This window comes from Apiospora marii (genome assembly GCF_038362585.1).
Source record: "Apiospora marii strain CBS 49790 chromosome Unknown utg000004l_segment0_segment1, whole genome shotgun sequence".
Taxonomy (NCBI): domain Eukaryota; kingdom Fungi; phylum Ascomycota; class Sordariomycetes; order Amphisphaeriales; family Apiosporaceae; genus Apiospora; species Apiospora marii.
In genome coordinates this window covers 1,613,289-1,641,071 of record NW_027117376.1, presented here as the reverse complement: position 1 = coordinate 1,641,071, position 27,783 = coordinate 1,613,289, and the positions used below count along the sequence as shown (strand labels likewise).

General features: G+C 54.3%; 9 protein-coding genes across 9 annotated transcripts; 3 read left to right on the top strand and 6 right to left on the bottom strand.

Annotated features, from left to right (window-relative positions):
• Positions 1-239: 239 nt before the first annotated feature.
• PG985_007457 (GPI-anchored cupredoxin) lies at positions 240-2,011 on the bottom strand (the record flags this gene model as incomplete). Its single annotated transcript, XM_066827225.1, has 6 exons — positions 240-495; positions 590-1,287; positions 1,375-1,426; positions 1,494-1,683; positions 1,755-1,809; positions 1,871-2,011. 6 exons carry the CDS (start codon positions 2,009-2,011, stop codon positions 240-242), a joined length of 1,392 nt encoding a protein of 463 aa, XP_066684900.1.
• A 1,052-nt stretch (positions 2,012-3,063) lies between these two features.
• On the bottom strand, positions 3,064-4,909 carry PG985_007456 (dolichyl pyrophosphate Man9GlcNAc2 alpha-1 3-glucosyltransferase; the record flags this gene model as incomplete). Its single annotated transcript, XM_066827224.1, has 2 exons — positions 3,064-4,613; positions 4,681-4,909. 2 exons carry the CDS (start codon positions 4,907-4,909, stop codon positions 3,064-3,066), a joined length of 1,779 nt encoding a protein of 592 aa, XP_066684899.1.
• An 809-nt stretch (positions 4,910-5,718) lies between these two features.
• PG985_007455 (uncharacterized protein) lies at positions 5,719-7,233 on the top strand (the record flags this gene model as incomplete). Its single annotated transcript, XM_066827223.1, has 2 exons — positions 5,719-6,900; positions 6,964-7,233. 2 exons carry the CDS (start codon positions 5,719-5,721, stop codon positions 7,231-7,233), a joined length of 1,452 nt encoding a protein of 483 aa, XP_066684898.1.
• A 92-nt stretch (positions 7,234-7,325) lies between these two features.
• On the bottom strand, positions 7,326-9,963 carry PG985_007454 (E3 ubiquitin-protein ligase ARI4; the record flags this gene model as incomplete). The annotated part of the gene is made up of 2 exons (XM_066827222.1): positions 7,326-9,165; positions 9,224-9,963. 2 exons carry the CDS (start codon positions 9,961-9,963, stop codon positions 7,326-7,328), a joined length of 2,580 nt encoding a protein of 859 aa, XP_066684897.1.
• Positions 9,964-11,287: 1,324 nt separating this feature from the next.
• Positions 11,288-12,430, bottom strand: PG985_007453 (Fumarylacetoacetate hydrolase domain-containing protein 2-like; the record flags this gene model as incomplete). Its single annotated transcript, XM_066827221.1, has 4 exons — positions 11,288-11,521; positions 11,587-11,967; positions 12,047-12,286; positions 12,416-12,430. 4 exons carry the CDS (start codon positions 12,428-12,430, stop codon positions 11,288-11,290), a joined length of 870 nt encoding a protein of 289 aa, XP_066684896.1.
• Positions 12,431-14,702: 2,272 nt separating this feature from the next.
• On the top strand, positions 14,703-15,612 carry PG985_007452 (uncharacterized protein; the record flags this gene model as incomplete). Its single annotated transcript, XM_066827220.1, has 3 exons — positions 14,703-14,958; positions 15,040-15,129; positions 15,194-15,612. The coding sequence occupies 3 exons, from the start codon at positions 14,703-14,705 to the stop codon at positions 15,610-15,612; spliced, it is 765 nt and encodes a 254-aa protein (XP_066684895.1).
• Positions 15,613-16,236: 624 nt separating this feature from the next.
• PG985_007451 (Ribosome biogenesis protein ERB1) lies at positions 16,237-18,756 on the top strand (the record flags this gene model as incomplete). The annotated part of the gene is made up of 5 exons (XM_066827219.1): positions 16,237-16,621; positions 16,736-16,823; positions 16,881-17,343; positions 17,384-17,523; positions 17,577-18,756. 5 exons carry the CDS (start codon positions 16,237-16,239, stop codon positions 18,754-18,756), a joined length of 2,256 nt encoding a protein of 751 aa, XP_066684894.1.
• A 510-nt stretch (positions 18,757-19,266) lies between these two features.
• On the bottom strand, positions 19,267-20,700 carry PG985_007450 (SGNH hydrolase; the record flags this gene model as incomplete). The annotated part of the gene is made up of 2 exons (XM_066827218.1): positions 19,267-20,448; positions 20,533-20,700. The coding sequence occupies 2 exons, from the start codon at positions 20,698-20,700 to the stop codon at positions 19,267-19,269; spliced, it is 1,350 nt and encodes a 449-aa protein (XP_066684893.1).
• A 1,162-nt stretch (positions 20,701-21,862) lies between these two features.
• On the bottom strand, positions 21,863-22,525 carry PG985_007449 (uncharacterized protein; the record flags this gene model as incomplete). The annotated part of the gene is made up of 1 exon (XM_066827217.1): positions 21,863-22,525. The coding sequence occupies one exon, from the start codon at positions 22,523-22,525 to the stop codon at positions 21,863-21,865; it is 663 nt and encodes a 220-aa protein (XP_066684892.1).
• Between the last annotated feature and the right edge of the window lie 5,258 nt (positions 22,526-27,783).

Below are 27,783 nucleotides of genomic sequence, written 5' to 3'. Positions count from 1 at the left end.
TTTACGACTATGTTACTAATACAGAAAGCATATTGTACATCCAAAAAACCAGGTCGCTGTCCACCTGCCCAAACGCCTTTCAAGCGGCAATGACTAAGTACCCCATATAAGCACAAAAAAGATATATAATGACGTTGCGAGAGAGGGAGGGGGAAGAGGACGATCCCCGAGATGCGATCCCGTCGTTGTCGCGAGTATTATTGTTTTTGTAGTTTCTCCCATAAGATCAGGAACAGTCGTCAAATCATGTTGCCATTCACCACCTTGTCCGGCCGATAATCATAGTCGACCACCCTCCGCCAGCTAAACGGCCGGCTCCAGCTGCTGTTGTTGTTGTTGTTGTTGTTGTTGTTGTTGTAGTACCGCGGCAGCGGCGTCGTCGCGTTCCCCGGGTGATCATCCGCGCAGCCCGCCGGCAGCTCGACGGGCGGCGGCGTCTGCGGCGTCGAGGGCAGCATGATGGGCGCTCTCGGGTGGTACTGGTTAGTGCTCATGCTGTGGTTTGGGTCAGGGACCATTGCTTTGGCGATGTCGTCATCTTCCTCACGCGACAAGAGGATGGGATCGGGTAGGACAGGGGGACACTTACGGGTAAGCAGCAGCATCATGTGACGGCGACTGATGATGTTGTTGCGGCTGTTGGCGTGGAGAGTGGTCCGGTTTCGTCTCGCGCAGGGGGCTAATGATTCCGTAGTACGGCGCCTCGGGACTCGAGTACGCCACCACCTCGTCCTGTTCCTGCGCCGTCGGGCTCATGCGACGAGCGCCGCCGGCTGATGGTGAAGCTGCTGCCGCCAGCTTCGCACCTCCTCGCGGCGTCCCGGACCGAGAAGACGGCGCCCGCTCTCCCTGGCAAGCGAAAACCAGCCCCGAAGATGCCCTGCGCGGGCTTCGCGGCGGTCGGGAAGGTGTCACCGCGGCCGCGAGCCGCATCGGGATGGGCGACGGGGTGGATCGCAATGCGATGTGTCCCCGATGGTGACGGCCCTTGTGCGAGCCGTGCCGCCGCCGTTTCCGGTAGCACAGAAACAAAAGGCCCGCGATCAGCCCGAGCAAGGCGGCGCCGCCCACGACGATGCCGGCAACGACCGCGCCTGACATCGAATCATCGTGGTCGCCGACCCCATGTCGGGGCCCTGTCGTGTTTGCTGCTGTTGGCTGCACGTACCCGCCAGGTACCTTAGGGTCGGGCCGCGGCATCTCGGTCGGAAAGGGCTGTCGCGGAGCAAACTCGAACGTCGAGTTTGCTACATATTGTTTCTGGATGTCGAGCGTGAAAGTCCCGTTCTGTATTTCATTTGGCAGTTGATTAGCATATATCATAACCACAACAACTATCCAACTTCAACAACTAAAAGAGAGAGCAATGCATACTGGGTTGATGACCCCAACCATCGATTCATCCAGACACGATCCGGGAAGAGTGCTGGATAGAAAGCATGCGTTAAAAAGAATAAACGCAGAACAATGTGCGAACAGTGCCGTCACCATACCAGTAAAAGAAGATAGGCTCGGTATCGTTGATCCTGATATCGAAATGCGGAGGATCGTTCAGGATAGCCTGGACCGGCACGAGGTCGCTATAGAAGCCTCGCCGCCCGATCTCCACGGTCTCGTATGGTATGCATGGATACCTGAACTCGGCTCGGGCGACCGAGTGATTCGAAGGATAGAAGTTGAAACCTGTTGTCACCACCAGTTACATGAGGAAACGCCCTTTGACCATTTAGAGAAAGGGAGGGCGGAGGACTCACGAACGATATCTCCCACATTCGCCGTGACTGAGTCTGGTCGGAACGAGAATCCTGCCTATGAGTTGCACACAGTTTAGTCGGGACGCAACGCTTCAAGGAATGTGGCGTTGACGTACTGCTCCCACGCTGATCGTGTGAATCGTTGGTCCAGCCGTAGTCTGTGTCGCCGACGAGCCCGTCTTATCAGGCTTTGCATCGTGTGCCAAACCCACGGAAACTCTGGCCGCGAAGACCAATACTCCAAGAAGTAGTCTCATGTTGGCGAGCGGGTGATGATAAGCGTCAAAGACCCCAACTCACATACTGTACAAGGTAGAAAAGAGAGTGGGGAACTCCAGAAAGTCAGAGAAAGACAAAAGGAAGAAGTAAGACGAACAGGCATATCATTCTATGACTGATCGAGAGGCAGACCTCGAAGATAAAAGTAGATACACAACAACATCATCATCTCTCTGCATATTTCAGGAGGCTGACCGGGTCGATACGATTCTAGAGGTAGCATCATCCACCATCGCATGGGCGTCGGAGCAATAACCTTGACGATCTCAACACTGCTTACACCAACAGACACAGACGCACATCATCACCGTCCGCCGATACTGGGGAGGTTATTGACGGCTGCGCTATCAATAACGTCTTGGTAAGCTGGTGTTTGTCTTGGGGATGCCCGAATCGTAAGTACGTCGGGCCATCTACCCAGGAGAAAGAATCGATTTGTTTTCTGCATGACACAGCTGGCCAATGAGCAGCAAGGTAAAAATAGAGAGCGGAGGAGGGGTGCAGGTTACATCGGCAAAAATATCCGGTTCGTTGATTCTCGAACGGCGCGGAGCGTACCTAAGATTAGACGTTTAAGCGCCGGTTGTGGGTTGCCCGGAAATGGACTACGGCGTCCAAACCTGGTAACACACAGCTTATATAAGAGACCCAAGAATCAGTGAGATTGAGAGCCTGTTAACCGGAATCAAGTGTGTTACGTTTCGGTGCATTCGCTTATTTGAAAGGAGAAGGACGCAGTGTATGCTGCAGTTCAACGTTGTTGGTCTTTGTGGGTATATTTTCAGGTTGTTCTATAAATGCGAGGTTGGCATCGTGCGGCGTCTCTTTCCTGCCGCCAAGCGTCGTATGTGCGACCCCTTGCCGACACCTTCCTCATCTAGCAGTATATTTCGAGTCAATATCTCCAGCCAGGTGGATTTGTGAAGCATCCGTTTCATGAATGCCTTCACATCATTGAGAATCGGCTTCTGTTGAGGCCACAAGAGACAGATTAGGGCCCCAGATTCGCAACTCGTGGCGAGCGCGCCATTTATTGAGTCTTTGACTTGCTGCCTGGGCTTTGCCTAACGCTCCTTGTAAGTATTCCGCTTTCTTGGACCAATTTGCCAATACACCAGAGATAGCACAGAATGAAACCAGCGCAGCCGATTCCGACGTTCGCGACAACCCACAGGTCAGGCTTATCAGGCGGGGGCGTAACGAACTGCGCAAGACCATGCCACACAATCATGAGAATGTAGAAAGCCCCGTGGATAATAGCGGTGCTCCACTGCAGCCACGCGCTCTGGCCCTCCTGGAAATAGGCGCTCGTAGATGTCGGCGGGAGTCCAAGTAGATAGGCCCACAGAAGAGTGAGGACGGCGTAGGGGACTTTGAGATCCACCCGTGAGAGCAAGGGAAACATAGTCCATGCACCTAGAAGATTGGCGAATCCCACCCACGCCCGGATGTCCTTGCCGAGGCCCTGCTTTCCAGCCAGGAGTATGGTCATGGGGAGAAGGGGCAGCAGAGCGCTTTTCTCGTGGACTTGGTAGCTGAACATGAAGAAGCCCCAGGCCGTGGCAGCAAACGCATATGGGAGAAGTTCCTTGCGGGGCCGGATGAGCAGTATCAGATTGGCCGGCGCAATTGACGCCAGGGTAGCTCCAAGGGATATGCGCTGGAGAAGGACCGCAGGGTACTTCCGCATTTTGATAACCACGTTGATCGCACACCAGAAGTTGGCAACCTTGTCTTCAAAGAGGCCTCTCGAAAACGGGAAGATTCTGTGAACCATTTGCACGAGCTGCTCAACAACAGGGTAGTAGATCGCATTCGTATCGAGGTATTCCGCAAGCTGCGGGAAGATCGGCAGCGGCGGGCGCGGGCCGTCTAGGTCTGGCTGAGAATCGATACCGCGACTAGCATCATACAGTGTACCGAGAACGATGGGCAGAATCAGAACCGCGAACGAGATGACTGTAGCGATGGCGATGGTGGCGAACCTGCCGACGTTAATTCGCGGGCATATGCAGCTTCCAAGCAAGAAGGAGAACACAGCCGGTGCGTAGTAGAGAGCCATCTGCTTGAAGCCTAGAGCGGCAACGAAGAATACCGCAGCCCACATATGGCGGCCGGCCAGCATGCTGGACATGCTCGAAAGCACAAATCCAAGCATGACCGTGTTGTACTGGAAATGGACATGGTCAATGAGTATGGTTGCCGGCTGCATGAGAATCGCGACCAATGCGACCCAGGCTGTCCATGGCGCCACGCCAAAGAGCCTGCTGTATCTTCTGACGAAGATGACAGTCGCAGGTATGTAGATCAGATACTCCGAGACAATGACCGTCGCCCTCATGTAAATCTTCAACGTCGGGTCGTGGGAGCCACGCGAGGCGAACAGCTCGAACCAGGTCGGGTCAATGATGGCGCCAATCTTGCCCAGCAGCCAGCTATGGTAGGCCGTCAGGGGCGGGTAGTCGAGGCCCCACCACTGGAAGTCGTTGAAGTACCATTGCGAAATGGGAAGCTGTGTCGTGATCTCCATCCAATGCCTCTGGGCTTCGAAGTCGCCGAACATAGGGGGTGCCTGGAAGCCTGCGCCAGCTGTTAGCGATTACTGTGCAGAGTGCAAAGGAATCATCCGAGTGGGTGCTGTGCCTACCAGAGTAACCCCAAAGACCTGCCGCCCATCTAAACAGGCCAACGGCCATAAGAATCAGAGGCAGGACCTCCCATTGTGACACCGAGCCGCGGGCAGGCCAGAGGAAAGAAGCCAAGGGAAACGAGGGCGTTCGGACGAGGGATTCGGGCTTCGTGATCGCATCGTAAGCCGCGGTCTTCTTGGCCTTGTTGCGACGGGGTTTGTGGGTGGCGGACGACGGCGCGGCCATGGTTCACCGTTATGTAAGGAATGTCAAGAGAGTGTCGTCGGCGGCATCTGGCGCGAAGGTCGAGGAATTGGCCAAGTACGAGGCAGCTTCAAGTCTTGAACAGAAAAGCAATTCTGGACTTTTAATTACCTGGACTAGGGTTCTGGTACAGTCTGTCCCCTTAACCTCACTCAAGCTAGCTGGAGCTTCGGAAACATATTTCCAATTCAATCTCAGTGCTAAGGTGGGATCCGAGGTGGCCTGGAAGCTGCGGGTCATTCCGTGATGGACAAGTAAGCCTGTCCGCCTGTGCGCTCAAGCGCTGTACCTGCCGCCTAGACAATTCTATGTGGTACCTGCCTGAGATTTCAATGGCGCCGGACCAACCAGATAACGCCATGCTAATCAGATTTATTGAATCTCAGTTACAAATTAGACCCCCATTTGCACACGTGTAGTCCGACAAGAGTTATATATACCTCTCCCAGCATTATTAAATCGAGTTAATTTGATGTGAATGGCTACATGCAGAACCGCGCGTATTGAGCGTATTGACTCGCAGTCGTTTTTACAAGCTGGCGTGGGCCAAGCAGTGGCACGAGCTCGGGCTTATCAGCTTGAGAGCACCGAAAGGTAAATTTGAGTGTGCAGCAGCGATGCCAAGCGACCCAGGTAGGTTGGGCTGGCTATACAATGACGATGAGGTCTTTCAGCGATAGGGTATTATTTTCATCACAAGTCCAACTGCCACTCTTTACTACATCTTCCGTGATAAATTATGAGAGCAGTGTGAGACATATATAAGCTGTAAATTCTGCACATCAACGACAATGCCTTTTCCTTTTGTACTCCCGACCACATCCTCCTTCTCGTATTCCGCCAGCTTCAACTGCGAAACCCACCCCTCACTGCCCCTCAATGCCAGCACCCATCGCGGGGTGGTCAGGGACGCCCTGAAGAAGCACAAGCGCCTCCCGCCGGCCTCGCAAGCCCCCAACCTCCCGTCCATCGTCAACAGCCTCGACAACTACATCCCCTACCTGCTCGCCGTGGACGCCGGCCTCAGCAGCAGCAGCCAGCAGCACCATGAGGCCAACATCGGGGTGAGCCTAGCCTCCACCCCCAGCATCGAGTGGAGACCCACCATCTCCGAGAGCACCGTGCCGGGGCGGGAGACGGCCCGCGTCAAGATCCAGTCGCTCGAGTACGAGCTCTTCTTCGCCCTATCGACGCTGGGCTACGCGCACAGCCAGCTGGCACGCGCGGCCCTGCACCCGCTGTACGTGACGAGCGCGGCGCCCGCCGGCGCCGCGGCGCGCACGGCCGCGATCCAGACCGCGGCCAAGCACCTGCTGGACGCGGCCTCGGTGCACGACTACCTGGCGCGGCGGGCCGAGTCCCACGTCACGAGCCCGCCCTGCGCCGACATCGCGGCGAGCACGACGCGGGCGCTGACCTCGCTGGCGCTGGCGGAAGCCACCCTGCTGGCCGTGCTCAAGGACGACCCCTACCCGGCCGTCGTGGCCCAGGCCCGCAACAAGAACGACACGGAGTGGATGTACAAGTCGCCCGACATCCCGAAAGTGCGGGCGCACCTGTTCGCGCGGCTGTGCCTGGCGGCCGCCGACCACGCGGCCCAGGCGTCGGCGCTGGCCAAGGCGACGGCCACGAAGGGGACGTCCAAGCTCAGCGAGGGCCTGATACGCTACATCGAGGACCTGCGCATGGCGAGCCGGGCGCGGGCCTGCCGCTTCTTCGGCATCGACGCGGAGCTGTCGGGCCAGACGGGCACGGCGCTGGGGTGGCTGCAGTGCGGTCTTCAGGAGCTGGGCCACGAGCCCAAGGAGGTCAAGAAGGGGCTGAGTCTCAGCCGCATGAAGAAGGAGTGGACCGATAAGCGAGAGGACAAAAAGGTTGAAAAGGGTTCTGGGTGGGGGGCCGATGCCGGCAAACTCGAGGAGACACGGGTGATCGAGATGTTGGAGGAGAAATGGACCAAGATGAACGATACGGTAAGAGTTGATCAGTGGGTTTCCGCACGTGAATCTCCCAGATTTGCTAACAAACAATTTCAGATCATGACCCAAGCCATACCGTCTCCGGCGTCCCTGTTGTCAGGGCTACCGTCTGGCAGAGAGATCCACAGCATTAAGCCATACGAGGCACCCAAGCTAAGCGCACAGTCTCTAGAAGCGATGAGGGCTCCCCCTGATAGGGTCGACGATTACGGCGAAGAGCCTCTGAGCTCGGACGAAGATGAGAAGGCGGCCAAGATCCCTCCGCCAGGTGCGTTTCCGGGTACGCAGGATCAGTATAGGAGTGAGAGTACTAGGTCATACTACTAGATTCAAACCGTTACGGCCATAATTATCAAGTCTCCAATTAGAGTTGATATGTCATATTTTTGCTGTTTAAGTCTATCTGGCCATCTTAGGGTTTATGCGGCCATATTATACGGTCGGCTGGTTCGAGGCAATATCTCCGGAGCTACACTCCTTTGTCCACCCCTTCGTCCGCGGACCACCCTCCCCAGGACCGAGGGAGGAAATGAAGGTGGTATGGGATATGAGGGATCAAGGATTCCTGTTGGTCTGGTCTGTAGATCAGGAGTAGGGAGCGGCCAACTAGGTCCAGCAGAACCGGACACAGGAAGAGGCCAGCTAGGCCCAGCAGAACCAGAAGAGGAACCAGAGGGAGAAGGGGGCAAGTCCTCCAGCGCCGCAGCGGCAATCGCCTCCATCGCCTCCTGCTCGGCAATCCAAGCCGCGATATCCTCACCGCCGTTGTCCCTCTCCTCCGTCTCCATCTCCGCCAACATCTTCTGCCGCTCCTCGATCACGACGTCGACCCACCGCAGGTGCGCCCGCCGCTCTTTCTTAAAGGCCGCGTGCTCCCGCTCCGCCGACTCGTCCAGCCGGGTCTCGGTCACGTCCAACGTCTCGAGCATGATGTCGCGCTTTTCCGTCACGCGGAAATGGTACGACTCCCATTCGCCGTCCTTCCACTTGCGCCACATCGCGAACCCCTCATCATTGCGGCGCCGGAACGCCTTCATGAGTCTCTCGGTCTCGACGTCGGCCACCGCGGCCCTCTTTGGTGGTGGATTATCAGGACACTTATCGTCGGTCTCTTTATGTTTGCCCTTTTCGATCTTGTTCCTTTTGACATCGACCCAGTGGTAATGTGCCTGGAGCTGTGCGAGGTACTGCTCCTCGACACGGCGCTCCTCCTTGATGCGCGACGCGAGCTCATCGTCCAGTTCCTTCCTCCGCGCGGCCAATTTCGCTGCCGCGTCGGAGCGAAGCTTCTCGCGTTTAGCGTCATTCGTCTCGCCGAGGGCGGTCCGGGCTACCTGCGCCTCGTGCGCCAGCACCGCCGCGCGGCGATCGAGCTCCTGTACGACAGCGACGTGCTGCAGGGCGTGCAGCTCCTCAAGGGTCCCACGCAGCTCCGCGAACTTAGCCACGACCGCTGCGCGGCGGTTTTCCTCCAGCGTGATGCGCTCCTTAAGCTCGCGGCGTCGGGTTTCGGCCCGACGCCGCTCGCGCTCGCGCAACAGCAGCTGCCTCTTGCGCGCCTCCTCACGCTCGAACTCGGCCACTAAGCGGATCGCCTCGGCAGCCTCAGATTCTTCTCGGGCCTGCCGCAGAGCGCGCTGCTCCTGCCGTTTCCGGGCCGCAGACTTTACCGCGGCCAGCTGTTCCATGGTGCAGCCGCAGGTGCGCCAACGCGCGCCGCAGACGTAGCAGAACTGCGCGCCGCACCGGCACGTCATATGCTGGCAGGCGTCGCTGTGCTCGACATAGGCGTGGCAGCCGGTGCAGCGCTTCCAGCCTGCCTCCTCGGCCAGTTCCTCGGTTCTTTGGATATCACGGTCATGCGGGCAGGCGCCCTGGCCGTTGGTGAGTTCGTGCTGGGCGCCCCGGCACAGCGTGCAGGTTGAGTACCCCGCGTCGCATCTCGCAACGTTGAGGGCGCGGTCGATGCGGTCTGGTCGCAGCCAGGCGCTGCACTCGGGCTGATGGCAGTACACGCGCTCGGAAACGGGTATGTTCCACTCTTCAGCCCGGCTTCGGTACCGCTGTTTGAGGTCTTCGTCCGTCAAGGTCAGGATCGTTGGCTCAGGAATTGTATTGAGACAGCACTTCGGCGGCCAGTGCTGTTCGTGTTCGCAGGCCGAGGTGATGAGGCGCGTGAAACAGTCCTGGCAGTAACTATGACAGGGCGCTTTCACCATCTCGTTGAGATCGAAATCATCAAGGCAGGAAACACATTCCCTAAAAACGTACGAGGTCAATACGAAAGTTTGATACGAGTCTCACGCAGATAACTTACACTTGTTCTCTGTGGATAGAAGAGCCGCAATCTGTACTGTTTCCCAGGGCACTTTCTGTTCGGACAGCCTGACTATCTCGCCGCCCAGTCAGTAGTGCGTTTAAGCGTGCATCCAAATCGAGACTTGATTCCGATCTCATATCCCGAGTAGAAGAGGCAGCAGCACTGCTAGACTCAGCTTTCCCGCTCCCTTTAAGCCGGCGCAACAGTCCCAGGAGCCTGCGCCTGGTCGACTTGGGAGGGATAGGGGCTGGCCGCAATAGGCCGTGTTGGTCTATTGTCAGTTTTGTCCCCGCAAAGTCGACAGAGGAAGGGCCTGCTGGGCCATGGTCAGTCTCGGGCACCGGAGTCGGCGCCTCTCTTGTTGGCTGATCAGGTCTCGTTTGCGATTGAGCGGTCTCCGGAGCTGGGTCTTCCGTCTGTTCGGTTTCGACGGCTTCCCCTTTTGCCTCCCCTTCGTCAAAATTGAAGGCTTCTATCTCGATTTTTCGTACTGCTTCGTCGGCTATACGACGTTTGACAGTGGCGATAGAATCTTTCAGGAGATCCAGAATGAGATCAGTTTCAACATCGTACGCAGTCTTTAGCCCTTCTGGCGGCTCATATTGAGTCCAATCCACCGGGTCACCAGCTTCCTCTGCATCATCTTCAGCGACAGTCGTTTTCGGAACTGGTTTCCGGATTATCTCCTTCCCCTTTCCCTTCCATCGCGGCTTTACCCCATTGGGAGTGCTGGTCATTGCGATCGTGGAAACATCTCGGTCGTCTTGCTTGGGTGGGACAAGCAACATAGTAAACACCTTATAAGCGACTAGTGTAGTGGCAATCACAGCAAAATCGCCGGTAAGGTGTAAAGACTCGGAGCTCATGTGTGTGGGCTGGTCGTCCCAAGTATAGTGACTGGAATCGAGCAGACGTGGCACTGCATCCCCCGTGTCTGCGTTGGCGAATGTTCAACTTGCTTTTGGACTTTCCGGTGATTTATCTCGAATCTCGATCCCATCTGAACTTGACGATCGTCCTGAATACAAGGAGTACCATTTACCGAATGCGCAACAGTCAAATGTTGCAAGTAGGACAGTCTAGGGCGCTTTTAATATATTTAGAAAAATGCACCGAGACTGGAGGTTCGGTACCACCGCAACCCGATTCTTGACACTTGAGCTGGTTTGCACCGGATTTTGGCCTTTTCGCAGCCTGAGAAAGAAAGCCTAATGCAATCTCAGCCGCACCCGGTCGACCCTCAAGGCATGATGGTGAGGAGAAGCCCAAGGCCCTAGGCTCGACCTGCGATGCAGGCTGGCCACCGAATGCAGCAATCAGGAACAGAGTTACACCTGCCCCTGGTCCTATATCGATTCCTTCGAAGTTCTAGCGCGGCGTTGGGGAAGTGAGCCTTGCCTAGAGTGGTCACCGGGTATCACCTTCTTTGAGCCACGCCCCAGGCTGATTGGCAAGTCGGCGCCTTGGGGCTGGATGGTGGGGAAGGTACATCATGATATCTGCTCGATGGTGCCACGGTTCGATGGAAGTTTGAGACAAGCGCCTGATAAGAGGAGGAGGCAGTGAGGATTGTACAGAAGCTGCCTGCGGGTGGCCGTTTGCTTGTTGTGGTGGCGGGCAGTGCAAACACCACCACCACAGCAGCTGCGCCCACGTTTAGCCATGTGCTTGTCAAACTTAGCGTGTACCTGCCTCCCACCAACCTGTCAGCTGCTATCAATCGAGAAGTCCACAACGGAAAACAGCCGCAGTCATAACCAGCGATTGGGTGATTACCTCACCACGAAAAGGCTATAATTGCCGCTTTTGCCGCTGAAGCTTTAATCAAATTCACATAAAAAGCCTTGCCAAGATGCATCTTCCATACCTGCCTTTTCCTTTTCGCTGGTAGTGTATATACTCTGCTCCTCATATTGATACTTTAATCTTGCATTGTGCCCAGGTCGTTCAGGGTCATCTAAGATTTACTTAAGTTACCTAGGTAGTCCAATCACTGGCTACCCAGTTATAGCTAATATGAGCTCATATATTTAGAGTATGGTCTATATGGTCTCGTCTTTCCTAGAGCTTAGCGGCTTCCTTGGCGAACTCGACCGTGTTAGTGCAAGTCCCCACGGACTCGAGCTCAACCTCGACCACATCGCCGTCTTTGAGCCACAGCTTCGGTTCCCGGCCCATGCCAACACCAGACGGCGTGCCTGTAAAAATCAAGTCTCCGGGCAAGAGTGTGTGGCCCTGGCTGAGGAATGAGATAGTCTGCTTCACGTTGAAGATCATATCCGCCGTGTTTTCCTCCTGTAACGATTCGGTTAGTCGAGTTCGAACATGGACCTCCCCACGGAAACGGGGCAACACTTTACCTGGACGGTTTGACCATTGACACGGGTCGCTATTTTCAGGGTCTGCGGGTCCTTGATCAGGTCGCTCGAGACGATCCCCGGCCCGTACGGAGCCCAGCCGTCGAAGCCCTTGCCGAGGGACCACTGGCCGCCGCCCCGCTTGATTTGCCAGTCACGGTGCGAGACGTCATTGCCGATGGCGTAGCCTAGCACGTAGTTGAGTGCGTCGGCCTCGGACACGTCGGTGCAGCGCTTCCCGATCACGGCGACGAGCTCGCACTCGTAGTCCAGCCCGGCCTCCTGCTGAGCGATCTGGTGCACGGGGATGGGGTCTGTTGGTCCAGCCAGCGACGTCACCGGCTTGTAGAACAACACCGGGTATTTGGGGATGGCCATCTTCGACTGCAGTTCAGACGTTTCAGCAAATGCCGCACAAATAATGATCAAGTTACCTCGCTCGACTTGGACTGGGAAATGGTACCTCGTGGGCATGCTTCTCGTAGTTCAATCCTAGACACCGGACCGTCTTTACGTCTTCCAAGGCAAGAGGTGCCAACAGGAGACGCACGTCGGCGACCTGGTCCGTCACCTCGTGCTTGCCGAAGATATCGCCCGTGACGATGCGGGCCTGCCGGGTCTTGGCGATATCCGTGACACCATGGGGCAGCATGGCATCACCGTAGTAAACTCTGCCATCTCTGGCGAGAAACCGGACGAGACGCTGTAAGTTGGTTTATATTTGTTAGAATACGATCTGTACGAAGGCGGTGATGATATTACGGGAATCCCCCAATGTTGTCGGCAACATACGAGTCGAACGGGGCCCACTGTAAGCTGGGGAATTACTTACTGAGAAGGAAGGCATGACGACGTAGAGAAGAACAGCAAAAAGAGAAGACGGGAGCAATCAAGATACAATTTCTCGTATAGAAGCCAAATATCCAGCCTCGCTATTCAGGACTAAATAATCAATGTGATGTGCATTCAGGGTGATGGAAAGAAGAGCTATCTCGGACATTCGTCGCAATCTCTCCTCGAATGTCCAATTGTAGTTGTTTTAGTCGTAGCGGGTTAAAGTACGCGGGCTATTGCTACTGACTCCCACTTCGGATACCCCACCCCAAACCCCGGCAGTTTATCATTAACCGTCTTGCGTGCTCTGGGACTGGGCCTACCGTCCGTTACTCCTCACCAATTGAGATAGCAGACACGCCGGTTTCGCTATGTTCCCGGATGCCTGCTCTTCGGCGGACTTGGATCCAACTATTTCCACTTGTGGTGATTTTGATGACTGCAATTAAGTAGCCTTGATCTTGGGAGCTTGATGATGGCACATGATCTCTACATGCCCAGTTTGACTGTTGCCTTCATCATACATCCACCAAAGTGTTCCGTCGGTTTTATCAAGGCTCAACATCATCTCTCCTGGATGCAGCTCTCACCATGTCACGCCGCCACTGGGGTGGGAACTTGTTCATCACTCCTTACTTTTGATACCTGCCAATAATCAACAAGTTCTGTAGACCGACGAAAGTTTTGGTCTAGACCAGCCCTGCAGATCGTGGTTTTGGCGGACAACTTGTGTATTGTTACGATGCAGACACTAAAGCCAAGACAAGACCACCGGCTATATGGAACAGCTGCCGATGCACAGCCTTGGGTCTGAGGAGGATGCGCCTGCTTATGGGGATAAGGCACATCCCATAGAGCATGAGGCCTTCATCGAATGACTTCGGTGACCTCTTTTGATGATGGTGCATACTTGATGCTCCACCGCGCATCTTCGCCCAGGATCCGGCATGGAGAACAAAGACACTTGCTGTCTTGCCGGCCAACAGTGCTTAGCTCGTGCGGCATGTCCGGTTCATGGGAATGGGGCATCGAACCTGTAAGTAGGTATGTGTGAGTATTCTGAGAATAATGCCTTTCGAATCCATCTTCATTGTTGTAACATATGGTTAGGGGTTTCAGGCCTACATTGCCCCAAATCGTGACATTGCCTCGTCTGAGAAACCCCAGTGGCTTGGATATTATTTAGAGTGAAATGTGAAGTGATTCATTGTCTACTTGTCTTAAAGCTATGAGAAGCTTTGTCAGATCATAGTTGTACGTTCTGAGGATGGCATGGGGCTCTCGTGAGAACCTAGGACTGTGGCGGAGCATAAGGCATAGTCACGGGCAGAGGCGTTTTGCTGCAGCTTACCGACCCCTTTTTCCAATTTTATCCAGGATACAGCGGAATAGTAACTGCTATAAACGCGGTCGGGATGAACCCAATCCTGCCGGAGGTAAGTCCATACTACTAATCGCGGGGCCGATGAGCGCATCTACGAACTGATCCCACTTTTCCTAATGTGATGCCTCTTCAGGCATACCTCCTCTCTTATATGCGATATTTCTATAGGCGACACTACGCCGCTTCGCGGACCTTAATTATGTCTTAGCTCATATGGACCAACTCTAACTACATGTACACAGATGCATACTTCTATACAGCTCTCCCTTCCTCCCCATGACGACCATGCATAATACCAAACCTATGATCATGATCCGCGATTGAAATATCGGCACCCAGCATAGCTAAATGATATAGATACGTCTTGCATTAGTCTAGTTCTATCCGAGTACGCATCCGCTCTCCAGATCGCATCCTTCCTCTTTGGATCATGCTAGATTTATACCCCACAATGTGACGTGTAGACCCCGGAAAGATTACCAATCAACTTGCTACAGGACTACTCAGTAACATCAACCACACAATTTGACTTGCTTCCCAGCCAAGTGTCCAACTCTATGCTGCATATCTGGGCGCAATTCTCATTTCTTCTTTGATTACAAACGAATACGGACTTCTTGAAAGTTGCGAGTTCCGTGAGTTGACTAATTGTCACGAGCCGATGTTGGATGCCATCAGCAGGATTCTACTATGCTCTGCGGGCAACAACAATGCACCACTGAGGCCAACTCTCATTGTATCTAGTAAAATCATGCAATCACCTTTCTATAAAGACTCGACGCTCCGGCTGTAAGCCCTGTAGGTCAGAATCATCATCGAACTTGAACATCTCAACACAAGTGACACTCTGAAACGACATTTCCAAACACTCCCAAAGACCCTTTCATCAACATCGGCAGCAATGGAGACCGTACTGGTAATCGGAGCAACCGGGAACATTGGCACTTCTGCAATCACGGCGGCCTTGAATTCGAAGCGACAAGTCCTGGCCGTCGTGCGAAACCAGAAGTCGGGCGAGAAGCTCATCAAGAACCTCGGAACATCCGAAGGCGTCACCCTCGTCGAGGCCGACGTGGTCTCCGACACGGGGCTGAAGGGCGTTGTCGATCAGGTCCGGGCAGGCAAGTTGCCAGCTTTCCAACACGTATTCACCTGCGGTAAGCCATACACCTCCTGCCATGCTACCTCCAGATGAGTGGCGAGTCGAATTGCTCATACTGATACACAACGTGGTAAAGTCGGCGCCGACTATATCCCCGTGGCTCTGAAAGATATCACCCCGGCCCAGTTCCGCGACAACATGGCCAGGGGCTTCGAGTCCAACTTCTGTAGGCCACGTCCTCTTCTTCCATCACCGAGGTCCCCACCCCACTAACCACAGAAACGCCGCAGACGCCTACCGGGAAACCATCGGCTACCTGCTGGAGCAGAACCAGCCCGCCACCTTCACCATCTGCACCGGGGCTATGGGCGACCTGGCGTTCTTCCCGCTTCCGGCCATGACGCAAGGCCCCCTGTTCAGCATGGCCACGGCGGCGTGCCGCGAGAACGCCGAGACCAATGTGCGCTTCAACGAGATCTATCTCGCGATGCGCGTCGAGGTCGACGAGGACGCGAAGCAGCACGGCGTCACGAGCGCGACCGAGTTCGCACCGCTCTACGAGGCCATCCTGTCCCGTCCGGAGATCCGCAGCTCGCGGGTGCGGGTTATGAACAAGGACGACATCAAGAATATCAACTATGAGAAGAAGGTTTACCGGATTCAGGAAGATGGTGCTGATCTGATTGTGCCACGCCCTCACTTTACCTAGGATTTGCCTGGGCTCGCCAACTAAGGTTGCTGCCTACCACTCATCTAAACAATTCAGTCGGATGAATAGCTGAAGTAGAATGGGAAAATCGAGATATACTGTCATATTGATATACGCAAAAATGATATTAGGCAGTACTTCAACTCGAAGTACGAACGATCCCTACCAAATGTCCAAACGACTCAACTGATATGATCACCAATGAATGTAATCGACGCAAAAAGACTTGAGAAAAGCAAAAAGACAATTGTCGAGTGTGGAGCTACTGGTGATCGAAACCAGGGCCTTTCGCAGATTTGCAGATGCAAAGCGAACGCTCTACCACTGAGCTATAACCCCAATGTTTGATGACTAAATGACTTTTTAGCTGACACTATATCTGCTGTGCGGCGCGGAAAACTCGAAATTCAAGCTCGGGCGGTCAATTATTTGTAGGCGTCAAGGTCTGATCGGCAGGCGGTCAAAAAATAAGCAAAGTTCCTGGATGGCAGAAAACATTAGGGACCCCACCTAACTCGAAAAAAGTTCCTGGCAAAGCCCAGGCCCAATTAGACGGCGCTCAAGTGCAGTAAAAGTCGACCTGCGCAACCGACTTTTGCCCAAACATCGCAACCGAGGATCAACATGGCTCCGCGGACGCAATTGAAGCGCAAGGCTTCCACTGCTGCGGCAGAGGCCGAAGCTGCCACCTTTTCCGACGATGAGTTCGGCGACGGTGTTCTGGAAGGCGTGCTCTCCGACGACTCGGAGGACGAAGAGAACAGCGATGACGAGGCCGAAGATGTCGACGAACGAGATGAGGACCTCGATAGCGACGAGGTCCCCTCCGAGGAAGACCCCGATGAGAAGGAAGACGAGGAACACGACGGGCCCCGGTACCGTATCGAAAAAGACGCCAATGGCGGCGAGCGCTACGTTTACGACGAGATCGACCCTGTGTACGACTCTGACGATTCCGACGCGCAAGACCCGGAGAACACTATCGGAAATATCCCTTTGAAGTTTTATGGTAAGACTACACTATTCTTGCGGGTTTTGTCGCATCAGCGTCTCGAGGGAGTCCTGACGCCTCTACAACCCGTTCTTCGCATTGTTGTTCAGTGTCGCTAACTGCCGGTTTTAGATCAATACCCCCACATCGGTTACAACATTGACGGCAAGAAGATTATGAGGCCAGCCTCTGGCCAGGCTCTTGATGCTCTCCTGGACAGGTAAGTCACTCGAAGAAGGTACGACTTGGTTGTTGGCATGATCCTGACAGACTTTAGTATCGAGATTCCCAAGGGATGGACCGGACTTACCGACCCTGCCACTGGCAAGCCCCTGAACTTGAGCCGCGAAGAACTCGAGCTCCTGCGCAAGGTCCAGATGCAGGAAATACCCGAAGAGGGCTACGAACAGTACCCCGAGTATGTTGATTGGTTTACTCATGAGGAGGAGAAGATGCCTATATCGGCAGCCCCCGAACCAAAGCGCCGATTCTTGCCGAGTAAACATGAGCAGCAACGGATTATGAAGATTGTTCGCGCAATCCGTGAAGGCCGCATACAGCCGTACGTGCCTCCGGAGGAACGGGAGCAAGAAGAAGACGAGGAAGAAGAAATGTATGATTTATGGGCAAACGAACAAGCGCAACCAGCACATGTGATGCACATCCCGGCTCCGAAGCAGCCGCCGCCAGGATTTGACCTGTCATACAAGTATGCAATCCTCCCTCTGCTCTCTGCCTCCGTATGCGCAACTAACAGTCACCGACAGCCCTCCCCCTGAGTATCTTCCTAATAAAGAGGAGAAGAAGCAATGGGAAGAGACAGACCCAGAGGACAGGAAAAAGAACTACCTGCCAGCTAGCTATGATGCTTTGCGTAAAGTACCTGCTTACGACCAATTCGTGAAAGAAAGCTTCAGTCGGTATGTATCTCCACCCTTAGAGAACGGGACCCAATACTCATTGATATCTACAGCTGTCTCGATCTCTACCTCGCCCCTCGTGTGAGGAGAACACGTCTGAATATCGATCCGAACTCGCTACTTCCCAAACTCCCTCGTGCCGAGGAGTTGAGGCCATTCCCCACGGTTGGTGCCGTCGAGTACAACCATGGCTCCAGAGTGCGCTCCCTGGCGATCGACCCCTCTGGTGAATGGGTGGCTAGCGGAGGTGACGACGGTGCTGTGAAATTCTGGGAACTTCGCAGCGGCAAGCAGGTGGCCAGCATCCGTATCAGCGCCGACGAGCCTGTAAATGCGGTGCGATGGCGCCCTGGAAGTGCTATTCTTACCGCTGCTGCAGGTCAAGACGTCTACTTCATCGTCCCGCCTATGTTGGACCAAGAGGTGCAGCAAGCGAGCCGGGCCGTAATTGACACTGGTTTCGGATACGCGACAAACGGAAAGACCGCTACCCTGACCAGCAACGGAAACCGCAAAGACCCGCCCGGAACTTGGGCCCGCCCAGGAGCCCGACTTGAGGACCAAGGAGTGCTCCTGAAGATTACAGTACGTGCCGACGTGAAGGTCATCAACTGGCACAGACGTGGTGACTTCTTCTGTACCGTGTCACCTACCGGCCAGCGTTCTGCTGTGGCAATCCACACACTGTCGAAGCACCTCACACAGATTCCCTTCCGTAAGCTTCCTGGCTTGGCGCAAACAGCTCAGTTCCATCCTTCGAGACCCGTCCTATTCGTTGCCCTGCAACGCACCATTAGGGTGTACGATCTTCAGAAGCAGGAACTGGTGAAGGCCATACAGCCCGGTGCCCGCTGGATTTCGTCGTTCGATATCCACACCGCCTCTGGAGACCATTTGATTGTTGGTTCCTACGATCGTCGACTGCTCTGGCATGATCTCGAGCTGTCGGCTCGACCGTACAAGACCATGCGTTTCCACCCCAACGCCATCAGACAGGTCAAATATTCGCGTAGTTTCCCACTGTTCGCGGACGCCAGTGACGACGGTACGATCCAGTTGTTCCATGGACGCGTCCACAACGATTTGATGACGGATCCCACGCTGGTCCCTCTGAAGCAGCTGAAGGGCCACAAGGTGGTCAATAATCTGGGTGTTATGGATATCGACTGGCACCCGACCAACCCTTGGCTGGTCTCTGCCGGTGCTGACGGTATGTGCCGCTTATGGGCATAATCTGGTCAGGCCGTCGCACCTTCTGTGCTGCCTAGAGGGAATAGGGATGTAGCCAACAGAAAAGGGGTAAAACGGAGTCATAGCGCTTGGCGTTCATTGAGAAGAAAGCCTTCGAGCTTTATGTAATTCAGGATTCTTCCCATTAAAACAGTTACGATTTGATTTGATTTTTCCTCCTCTGGATTCAGTTTGCTTGGTATGCTTTGCTATTGTTTGCGATGATCATCTTGACCCGCGCCTCACTTTGATGCCCAACGTTGATGGGCTATCCTAGCAATCACGTTTGATTTGCCACTCGCTGATCATTTCGCGCCAGCCCCAAGTTAGTCTGTGTATATATTTCAGGGACACCCAGATAACCGAACGCCTTACAGGTTTTGTCATTTAGTTTCATCTAGTGTTGGGCTAGACGCTATATTTCTACTACTTTGTCAACAGGTCCCTCTCCTCCCCTAAACGCTCTTACCCTCAACATAGACCCCCCAAGTTCGAAACTTCGACTCAATTCTATCACACCATGCGGTCCACGCCGTCCGCGAACCTGTCGAACAGCGCCAGATCGACCGCCCCGCCCATGGCCTCGTACCCGGCCGGGTTCAGGTGCAGGTAGTCGCCGCTGTTGTACGCGTCGGCGAGCCGGTCGGGCCGCGACGCGTTGCGCACGAGCGCGTCGAAGTCGACGACGGCGTCGAAGCGGCCGCTGTCCCGGATCCACGCGTTAACGCGCTGCCGCGTCCGCTCCCGTGCGGGGTCCGAGTACGGCTGCAGCCCGGGGGCGCCGCCGCTGAAGGGCGTGATGGTGGCGCCGAAGACGGGGAGGCGGGCGGCGTGGCACCGGGTTACGATTTGGTCGTACGCGGCGAGGAGGCGGGTGCCGAGGTCCTGTTGCGTGGCGGGGTCGACGGGGGCGGCGCCGATGTCGTTGACGCCTTCGAAGAGGAGGACGTAGCGCACGCCCGGTTGGGCGAGGACGTCGCGGTCGAGGCGGGAGAGGGCGTTGGGGCCGAGGCCGTCTTGGAGCACGCGGTTGCCGCCGGCGGCTTGGTTGAGGATGGCGATTTGGTTGTTGTGAGCGGGGTGGGGGCGGGAGTTGAGGCGGGCTTGGAGTCGGTCCGGCCAGCGGTCGTTTTGGTTCGTGGTGCTGCCGCGGCCGTCGGTGATGCTGTCGCCGACGATGGCGAGGGCGCTGGTTTGCGAGCGCGGGAGCCAGGCTTCGAGGGCGGAGATGAAGTACCAGTGGTCCGCTCTGCTGCTGCTCGGGGCAGATTCGGCAGTGACAACGTCGGCGGCGCTCACGACGTTGCCGGGCGCGAAGTACGACGTCGTCCGGCTGCCCGGGTGCGACGTGATGAGGTTCGTCGTCTGGCCCGCCGCGAGGTACAGCGAGATGCTGACGACGGATCCCGGCTCCACGGGGAACTCGATCGGGTCCGTGACCGCGAGGGCGCCCATGGGGATCGTGTAGTTGGCGCTGCCGCCGGAGAAGGTCAGTGGCTGGACCGTGGCCGCGTCGATGGCCGACAGGCCCGTCGAGCCGTTGCGGTTGGCTGGCAACGCGATGGTCGCCGCCGTGATTGGCAGGTCGCTGCCGCCAAAGGCGTTGGAGAGGCGGAGCCGGATGGTTTCGGCGCTCAGGGCGACTTTGACGGTCTGGCGGATCGTGGCGTTTTGGAAGACTACGCCGCTTGCGTTCTGGGAAGGGCGGTGTCAGTTGTCGATGTTAAGTATCGGGAGAATCCCCTGCTTCTCTGTCTTCTATTTTTCAATCCCACTCACATATGGCGCTGGCGGCAAGTTGGCCGGCTCAGTGAGCTGTGGCATCGTGGCCCATATCCCCGTCCAATGCTTATTGTCATGATTGCCATTACCGTCGGGGGCGGCAAGTGCCACAACGCTGTTGAGAAGCAGCGCCAGGAGGAGCGTGGAGCATCTTGAGATATGCATTATGATCAACCGTTGGCGAGCGCCTACAGTTACAGTGTCGAGCAACAAACTTGCACGAACCAGATCAAGGCAATCGAGGCATTGAGCGCAATCACATCTTCATATATTAACAATTCCTATTTATCTCACCGCTGTTATATCTTTGGTCAATTTCCCCTCACGAGCCGGCCATCTGCAGGAACCGGCTCGGAGACAGGATGTTGGTATCCATCCTCACTTACGCCTGCTAAACATTGGACCATTGCGGGTGATGTTCCACCGAGTATTTGGCATAAGCTGGGGTATAGTGGCCCCCCTGCCCCTGCTCCCCCCAAGTTGGGGTAAAATTGGGGAAGTGCCCAGCGCCGTTCCAATGCTCATGCCAGGAATGCCCTGGTCAAACTTCCAAACTTTTGCTGGTGCTGGGCGATCGGTCTTGCCTATTAGCCTAAATGGCGGCAGGACTGTTTTCCATCAGTCTGCTTCGTGAACCGCATCCTGAGAATCGGAAGCGACGGGGAAATTAGCATCCATCCATGGTGCGCTAGAGTTGGGGATTGCAGTTGGAGAAAAGGGTACCACACGATGTGTTGTTGCTTTTCTTTTCAGCTCTGATCTCTCAGTCTTGGGTTCGTGTCCGTGGAAGGATCGTCTCCATGGTGTGCTTTCTTTTCCGGCTGCTGCCAGATCGGGGAGATATGCCTGGTCTGCAGCAGGTAGTCCACTGTGGAGAAATTGCGCACCCAGTCGATCACTATCGTCGCAGTCGTACAATCTACGTCAAAAAGGCCAAGATCTTGTGAAGGGGTTAAGACAAGTCAACATGGGCCAGGTCGTTATACTGGGTACGCCTTCTAGATGAAGTTTATTTTCTTTTGTCAAACGTCAAACGTTGTATTAGTTACACCTCCCGAATTAGAAGAAGCCACCCTTGCTGGTCATTCCCGACCCTGTAACGTCACCCAAGACCGTCCCGATTCTTGGGTAAGAAGCCAAGTTGGCTAAGATGGGAATGCCCAAAACAAGTAAAACAACAACACGAGGACCAACAAAGAAAACATCAATGAATTAACTCCGTACATGCCCCATCTTTCCAATTACAAAAGAGGCTGGTATCTCTATTCAAGCAACTCCTTCCCATGCGTTGCTTTTCTGTCGTTGGTTGGGGTATTCTTCATACACATTATCGTACATCATATTCGTTCCAGGCGGGTTCGGCCGGCATGTCATAGAACATGGCGCCGGCGCCGCAAATGCTTTCGTCGAAGCGGTCTTGTCTTTCGTCCGAGGGTGTGACCAGGACCCAGGATCCATCTGTTGCCTGGCTTCGCGCCGGCTTGGTTGCATACATGCTGTCGCTCAGGTCGGCAGCAGCGACGGCGGTCGCGGCAAAGGGATAACTGCCCGGGCTATATGGGCCGGTGCGCCAGTGGGGGACGTTGGGATACTGTTCGTGGCCGCCTTGCTCGTTGTCAAAGACCTTCAACGTCTCGCTCGTCAAGGAGAACTTGGTAGGGTCTTGCGGCTGCATAAGAGCATAGCGAGCAATGTCCGGGCGGGTACTACGGGGAGTGCGGTTGGAGTTGCTTGTGCGGCCAGAGCTGGAGCGGTCCCTCGGGTCACTGTGGGGTGGGCCGCCGTCTCTTTGACCGGACAAGACCATGCTCTCAAGCTCTTGGGTGAGGCCGTCTCTGGGCTCGTTGGACGAGCCGGCGGTTAGCCCGGATGGAATGTTTTCTGGGACGAATTGAGGAGGGCGGTGCTGTGTATATTGGTCCTCCTGGACGGTGTACCGAGAGCTTCGAGTCGAAGACTTCCTTTTGGAAAATGTGTTGCTACCGGGCATGTCGAGCTATCCGAAGATGGGGTGTGGGATGTGAGGGTATTGGTGGTTGGCAGTGTTGGGTGTTGAGAGTGAGTGAGGTTGTCTCAGAGGGAGTGAGCACGCTGTGTGTAAGTCGCAGGTGCAGAAAAGGCGTTGTGATTCGAGGAGTTCCGAGCTGTTACACGAAGAGCGGCTGGCGGCAGGGGATCTCTAAAACGGCTTGCGACAGACTTGATGGCGCCGAAGAAGGTAAGTATTCTGGATGCGGCGGGCAGCTAGGGCTTTTTATATCATGACGAGTGCATACATTGACCTCGACCTTCGTAGGACTTCCCATGCCAGTTAAGCTGTCAATCGAGGAACCAGCTCCCCTCTTGTTTTCTTTTTTGACCAAATACGAGGCGAGCCGGGTAGCTCGAAAAACGTCCTGGACGGCCTCTAGCTCGAGTTCAACAGTCGGTATACCGACTAGGAACATCAAGGTCGCACCAGCCTTCACAACCCAACCCTGACCAAAGTCCTACCTCCTTATTCCAGACCGGCGGCGATTCTGATTTGACGTTCGCCTCACTACCTACGCAGGCGACTTGCGTTATTTTTTCAGATCCTGCCTGGGTAGCTCTGGGCCTGCATCCGGAATCTCCCCGCACTGAACGGCTGACCATGTTTTTACTGGGAGGTATAAATCCTGGAAGCCATATGATAAAATAACATGCGTGGGGTACCTGAGCATGTAGCTGCGGGTATTTACTCTTCTGGGTCAAGTACACACACATAGGAGTCCTCGTACGTACGCCCCTTGAAGGAGAACGAAGATGGTTGGTTGACTTTACTTTACAGTACATAAGCTTGTCGTCATATTATTTTTTATCTCGACTAGACTGATACCCACGCAGGATTTGCCTGCGGCATCTGTAAATGTAATCTCCCCAAAGGTCATCTGTCTCAGATCACACCTACCCAACCTACATGTACATATACGACGCGCTAACTCCAGGTCGAGGACCTCAAACAGCTTTGCCAAAAATAACAATTTGGCCAATTCGGGCCTTGATCAGTCCTGGATGTCTAGCCTTCCAGGAATTCACTTGTCGGGAAAGGGCGTAATGTTTCAATGAGACATGGCAAGCCGCGTTTCCTGGAAAGAGCTGTCTAGCGCGCTTAGTCTCTCGGCTCTTCCAAGGAATTTTAGGTGTCCCGGCATTTCATGATACCAGAAGATAGTCAACGACAAAAGTTCTATGCAGAACCGGGCCCGGGTGCCTAACGTGACAATGTTACATTGATACTCAACATGAGGAGGACGATGCACAGCACTAGCAGTTGCAAAAATACCCTGTGCCATTGAAGAAACTTCATGGTTGACCCGGACAGAACCCGGATGTTGTCCTAGATCTAATCGATGACAAAATGATTGGATGGTGCCGCCCGCCAGGGGGGGGGGGTACCCAGATGCTCCAGGTCGAACGCAGCCATTTACATCAAATATACCTTGCGTGCAGCATAAGTCGATTAATGCTTGCTCGCCCAGCAGTCAGTCGGTCATGATTGACTTTCCCGGCATGCCGCGTATGTCGGCGCGCCTAGCAAGGGTTTGACTACGCCATTGCTGGTCACAAGAGGACTTGCAGATTTTTTGTCAGGTCATGTCGGCGCGCTCCACCAGCGCATGGCATTCAGGAGGCGTCGATCTTGTCGTTGTTGGTTGTTTTTGCTTGCGCTTACGGGGGAGACAAGCTGTTTGGGGCTTTCAACATCATGGCTGCTGCTGCAGTTGCTGCACGTAGGGATTGCAGCGATTAGATTGCCAGAGTGAGACCTCTTTCGGCCCCAGTCTGTGCCGTAAAATCGTCATCAATGGACCGACATATCTTGGATAATTTCGCCCGACAACTACTGGACAATCTGATCGGCAGTGAGATTGTGCCATCAATCTTCACATGTTACGTAAAACCACCAGTCTACGTTCTCCTAGGTTCGTGTTTGTCAAAATGTTTCAGACCTCGCTCGCTCGTAAAATCGAGAAAGATGTTTCAGGCACTAGAATTGATACCGATCATTGGGCCCGGCGGTTAGCAATCAAATCAATGCAGGTAAAACCGATAGCTGGATAGTTGATTGGATCGGCCCTGGGTCACTCCCTGTCGCTTTCTAGACGGCCCTTCCCTACAGCCCTACCGCTGACAGGGAGTACGCGGACTCCAGTCACTAACTAGGAGATTTCTGCTTCTTTCCCGGTCCTTTTTCCTTCTTTTTCCTTAGGTTTCCTTGGTGATTTCTGGTTTCGGCCTTTTTCCTTTCAATCGTCATCGGATGCACCCGATGCAGTAGCTCCCAAGCAAGTAGGTCCTTATGTACCTGTCAAGGCAGTAGTAACACAAGTCGTGTAATACCCAGTCTGCTAGGGTATTGCTTAGGTACTTACCTAAGGTGCTTACAGCTTACAGGAATCGCTTTGGAATCATTTCGGATTGGAAGAGCGAGCTGTTCTGTTTCACAGTTGACCGGCCTTTCTGCGGTTCTCCATTTCCAACCCACGCACCTGCATGATGTTCAAACAGTATTACGGACCTCGAAATTCAGTTTAATTCTGGAAGAACCCAGGTACTTCCCTTCGAGCTATCGCTATCGGGCAATGCGTGCAGCTCAGAGCATCTGCTGAGAAAGCCTTACATTGGATTTCCAGGCTGCCAGGTTCCAACTACCCTAGCTTGCATAGGCCCATGTACCGTCATGTGTGAGTGCCAAAGCCTGGTCTCGGCTTTTCCCCTGCCAGCCTGGGAAGGCATCGAATCGTCGAATTGGATAACCTCCGCCAGGTCAAGCGAGTTGTTGACATTAGCATGTTACAGGGTGGAGGGGGCTTGGGCAGATGACTGAACGATTTCCCTCCCCAAAGCATCACAGCAGCAAACATGTCCTGATTTTCCCACTGGTCTGCTTGGTAAGGAGTTGACCTGTCATTTTTATGTGCCCGAACTGCAGCGGGGATGCTACCACCATCATTGAAATTGAAGACAAAACACCGACATTACCATGGGGAGGCAGGCAATTTCCAACCAGCAGCCAATACACAAATGAATTGACTGCGTTCATACGCCCAATATGGCAGTGCTCCTGTCTCCTTTCTGCCCACCACACCACCAACTGGGTGCCGATGAAGCACACAGTACATCTCCCACGTGGGTAAATCGGGCAGTGCAAAGAAACAAGCGGTATGTCATAACCCTGTGCCTGACCTCGATGTTGCCACAGCTGCTAACATGTCTTGCGCTCCCCAGAAATTCCACAGCATAAGCGGCTTGGTCTGCAGCCATGACAAAGCATTGCCACTCTCGCAACTGGATATGTAGGTTGATGAAAACCTTTTTGGCTCCTTGAGTACATGTTGCGGCCAAACAGGCTGGCAAACCTACCTAGTTACAAGCGCCCGTCTTCACGCAGGTACTCTTCGCAGGTCTCATACAAGCTGCTGCGGTTGTGGCTGGCATCCATGGATGTTTGATGACTGCATACGCCATTTCCGAATCCACTTGCGACTACATTGCCTGCATCCTTGTTCCTTTCTCGTTCGGCCGTAATTCCAGACCTCTCACATGACGATATACAGGGTCGTCGTCCAGATCAACAGCTATGGGGGTGCCTTGGCCAGCTGTTTGTTCACCACCTATCTTCACCGCTACACAAGCAACCTGGAAGACAGAAACGACACAACTCCATCAATGAGGTACCATTCTCCTTGAAGATCCAGGTCTCCCCCTTCTGTGCTCATTATATCGGGCACAAAGATCGGCAAGGCTGCCACCCTCCACCATGGCTATGTTTCGAGCTTAATCAGTTCTTTGATGCTCGTGGATCTGGTTGAATGCAAGTCTTCGGGCTCATTATGTGACCGCCGGAAGAACCGGCTTTTTCTTTTCTGTTTTCTGCCAATCTCTAGCGAAAATCAAATGAGGTTTTTCCAGAAAAGGGGCAGGCTACACCAAAGAAATTCAAAATAGCTCTCTCTTTCTTGTGAGGCTCTGCGAGACAACAAGACGAGAAGGGAGGGGGACTACGCAAAGTACGCACATGAGTATGAGAGCGCACCGCTCTTGTCACCGCATTCTTTTACTTCCCCAACGGTGTTAGTCTTCTCACCCAACCCAAAATTTTTGAGATTCTGTTAAGCATTTCTTTTCTGCGGCTCCTTATTGTCGGAACCATTGAACGAAGCTAACCTAATAACAACACCCTGCAGCTGTCATTCGTAATTGGTAAACGACCTCATATTGCTATGAAGAGTCTCCTTGGCATATTGACTTGCACCACAATATGAAAGCTCACAGCCAACAATCTCAGTTCCGCGCTTGCTTTCCGTGAACTTGTTACGCACCCAGATTGTCTCGTCCCTTTATTCTAGCTACTCCATGAGAGTTTCCTCGAGTGGAAATGCCATAGCTAATATTATCGCCCACACGATCTACCTTCATTGGCCACCCGGGAGTCAGTACCTTAGCCATTCGCCTCCTTCGTCTATGTGGTAAGCTTCTTACCGGTCTGGATGGAGGCTGGCACATGGCTTGTTTTGGGGGTACTGGTGTGTGACTACCCACATGTTGTTTTCTTAACGGTCAGTGAAAGATCGACGAATCGAGCGATATGGAATAAATATCGATCAAATGCAGACACTACGCGACCCTGTTGATGTATTCTGCAGTTTGGTCTCCGCCTCGGGGAGCAGAAACAGTGGAAACATCTGCTGGTACCGCATTGGTACTCGAGTGAGTGTCTAATGTAGATGGCTACGAGATGTCTATGTCTTGCTGACCCAGTGGGGAACAGGCATAGGCTACGACCACATTATTCGAAGGCGCAATAAAACGAAGGTATAAGGCATTATTCCCAACCAACCGCCTCATTGGCCGCCTAGTAGGATGGCCAGGATACGTGCAGCACCCATCCTTGCAGGTGCCACGTCAGAACCAAACAAGGAAATGTTCTGGAAAAAGATGCCAAGGCTTAGTATGCATATACACGGCAGGGAATGTCTTATCCTTTCCCCAAGCAAACATCTGCTTCCTCAGCTATTCAAGGGTCGTAGTGCTGTCTCTACCGCGTCACCATATCGCTTCCGTGACCACTACTGTAGCCACAGTTTCAGGTCGACGTATGGTACATCACGGGCGACTGGATGAGGCAGCGGAGGTGCCGTGTGTGTGCCCTTTTAGTCCGACCCTTGGACAGCTCATATCATGACCTCGTTCTCATTCTGGCTCACCCCGACCGAACAATACCTC